Source organism: Aegilops tauschii, chromosome 4 (genome assembly GCF_002575655.3).
Source record: "Aegilops tauschii subsp. strangulata cultivar AL8/78 chromosome 4, Aet v6.0, whole genome shotgun sequence".
Taxonomy (NCBI): domain Eukaryota; kingdom Viridiplantae; phylum Streptophyta; class Magnoliopsida; order Poales; family Poaceae; genus Aegilops; species Aegilops tauschii.
The window spans coordinates 371,789,147-371,791,589 of NC_053038.3; the positions used below are offsets into that span (position 1 = coordinate 371,789,147).

A 2,443-nucleotide genomic window follows, 5' to 3' on the forward strand; every position below is an offset into this window, starting at 1 on the left:
TTTGCTCATGGTGGCATGAAGAAGCTGCTGACTTTGTTACAGGTTTGGTCGTCAATGATTCAACTGAGTGAGGTTAAGTAATGGAATGTGATTTTCAGGTCGAAAGAAAAAGTATGCCAAAATGTGTATGTTAATATGCAAGATTTCAATAAAACTATAAGGATCAGTGATCTTTTTTCCCGCAAAATGAAAAGATCAGCGCAGTTCTACTTTTTTGTGTGAGGATCAGTACAATTCTACACCCCCCCGCGCCCTTTTTGTTTTGGAGACAATGAACAATTCTACTCAGAGTCCGGAAGCTGCTCGTGTCTTCTCCACGACACCGGGCCGAACCAAATCCGGCCCAAACGACAAACACAATCCAGCAACCTCGAGTCTTCACGAGAAGACGAGAGAATTCTCCAGAAGCATTGCTTTCTCCTTTTCTCCATATACATCCCCGGCCCTCTATAAATTCTGCCACTCCGATCGACAGACACCAAAAGAAAGTCTGAAGAAAGCACCGACCAAAGAGCTACCACAAATCAATCTCACCCTTCCGCTTCCAACACCAGCCAAATCGTCGATTCCTTTCGCCAGCAGCTCGAATCCCCACAGACAATGTCGCTGATCCGCCGCAGCAACGTGTTCGACCCCTTCTCCCTCGACTTCTTCGACCCATTCGAAGGCTTCCCCTTCGGCTCCGGCAACAGCAGCAGCGGCAGTCTCGTCCCGCGCACCTCCTCCGACACAGCGGCCTTCGCGGGCGCGCGCATCGACTGGAAGGAGACGTCCGAGGCGCACGTGTTCAAGGCGGACGTGCCGGGGCTGAAGAAGGAGGAGGTGAAGGTGGAGGTGGAGGACGGCAACATCCTCCAGATCAGCGGCGAGCGGAAGAAGGAGCAGGAGGAGAAGACCGACACCTGGCACCGCGTGGAGCGCAGCAGCGGCAAGTTCCTGCGCAGGTTCCGCCTCCCGGACAACGCCAAGGCGGAGCAGGTGAAGGCGTCCATGGAGAACGGCGTGCTCACCGTCACCGTGCCCAAGGAGGAGGCCAAGAAGCCCGAGGTCAAGTCCATCCAGATCTCAGGCTAGGCGTCGGCGTGCTCGCTGCTGCGCGATGAGATGACTGCAGTCTGCAGAGCAGCGGTGTGGAGTTTCGACCCGGTCGTCGCGATGAAATAAAATCAGGGGTAAAATCAGAGTCCGGCTGTCTAGTGCTCTAGTGTTGTGTGCGAATGGTCCGATGTTGCAGTCAGTGTTTTGAGCCTCTCGCGTCTGTGTTTTGAGTCCACTTTGTTCATCAGTCTGTACTTATTCCATCAGCAACAAATTAAATCCATTAGAGCAACTTCAATGGCCGATCCAAACGGAAGGCGTTTTTGTCTGCTTTTGTCCGTTTGGGTCAGGCGTCCGTCTTTTTTAATTTAAATCTGCAATGCACCCAACGCGCTGATCTATTTCATGACCGCACGTGCTTTAGGTCATGTCAGCAGCCATGTTGTCGCTTTGATTTTGGCGCTCCAGCGTGCGGGGAAAATCGGCCTAGTGCATGCTGATTTTGATACTCCAGTGCGTGAGAAAGGTACGCACGCTTGGCGCGCCGTAGCCGGCGCTTGTTATAAGAAGGTGCTCCCTCCACATTCTGTTCGTCGCCCACTCATCTCGCCCTCTTTCGCTAGCCTTGCCGCCTCTGCGCCACCATATCGATGCGCCGCCTGGGCGCTTCGGATTTTCGCGGAGTCCGCGAGCGCCGTTCCGGCGCCTTCTCTTCCAAGATCTGGTTTGGCGAGAAACGCCTCATCCTCGGCACCTACGACACCGCAGAGGAGGCGGACGCCGCGTGGCGTCTCCTGAGGCTTTGCCGGGAGATGAATTTTCCCGACGTGTCGAGCCAGCGGGCGCAGGATCTCGTGCCTCTCCCGCCGCTTTTCACCAACGACGATCGTCGTGTCCACCGGAGACGGCAGCGTCGCCTTGCCATCGTCGAGATGGACGTGGAAACCATGGTGGTGTGGTGCGAACGCTTCCCGCGGGACATCGTCGACGAGCGCCAGTTCTACAAGTAAAGAAGGACGGAGAGGGATGCGAGGAGGATGGAGCGAGCCGCCTATCGGAAGGACAAGCGGAAACAGGCCGCTCAATTGAAACTGAAGCTACGAGAAACGTCGGGATAGGACTTCGAGGACGAGCGGTATACTGACGCCTACATACAGACGTCGGAGAAGGACATTGCCGAGTCGGAGTCGGAAAGCAACGAGTAGTTAATCTTTTCTTTTATTTATGTATGTTAGAACTATCTATGTATCCTTTTTCTATCGGAAAAAATGGCCGGCGGCTTCGACGACGAAGCAGGCGGGCGAGGGTGTGCTGTCGGATGTTGAGAGGCCAATGTGCCACCGACCAGCGGGCCTGAGGAAGAGAGAGGGCGAGCGCGCGCGTCCGTCTTGTGTCCGCGCCGACG

General features: G+C 55.1%; 2 protein-coding genes across 2 annotated transcripts; both read left to right on the forward strand.

Moving 5' to 3' along the window:
- The first annotated feature begins 452 nt into the window (after positions 1–452).
- LOC109744286 (17.9 kDa class I heat shock protein) lies at positions 453–1,330 on the forward strand. The gene has a single exon (XM_020303391.4). The coding sequence runs from the start codon at positions 601–603 to the stop codon at positions 1,072–1,074; it is 474 nt and encodes a 157-aa protein (XP_020158980.1). The 5' UTR covers positions 453–600; the 3' UTR covers positions 1,075–1,330.
- Positions 1,331–1,688: 358 nt separating this feature from the next.
- On the forward strand, positions 1,689–2,048 carry LOC109744284 (uncharacterized). Its single transcript, XM_020303388.1, has one exon. The coding sequence runs from the start codon at positions 1,689–1,691 to the stop codon at positions 2,046–2,048; it is 360 nt and encodes a 119-aa protein (XP_020158977.1).
- Positions 2,049–2,443: the final 395 nt, after the last annotated feature.

Excerpts from the sequence above, each read along its gene's own strand:
- LOC109744286 (XM_020303391.4), top strand. The coding sequence starts at position 601 with ATGTCGCTGATCCGCCGCAGCAACGTGTTCGACCCCTTCTCCCTCGAC.
- LOC109744284 (XM_020303388.1), top strand. The coding sequence starts at position 1,689 with ATGCGCCGCCTGGGCGCTTCGGATTTTCGCGGAGTCCGCGAGCGCCGT.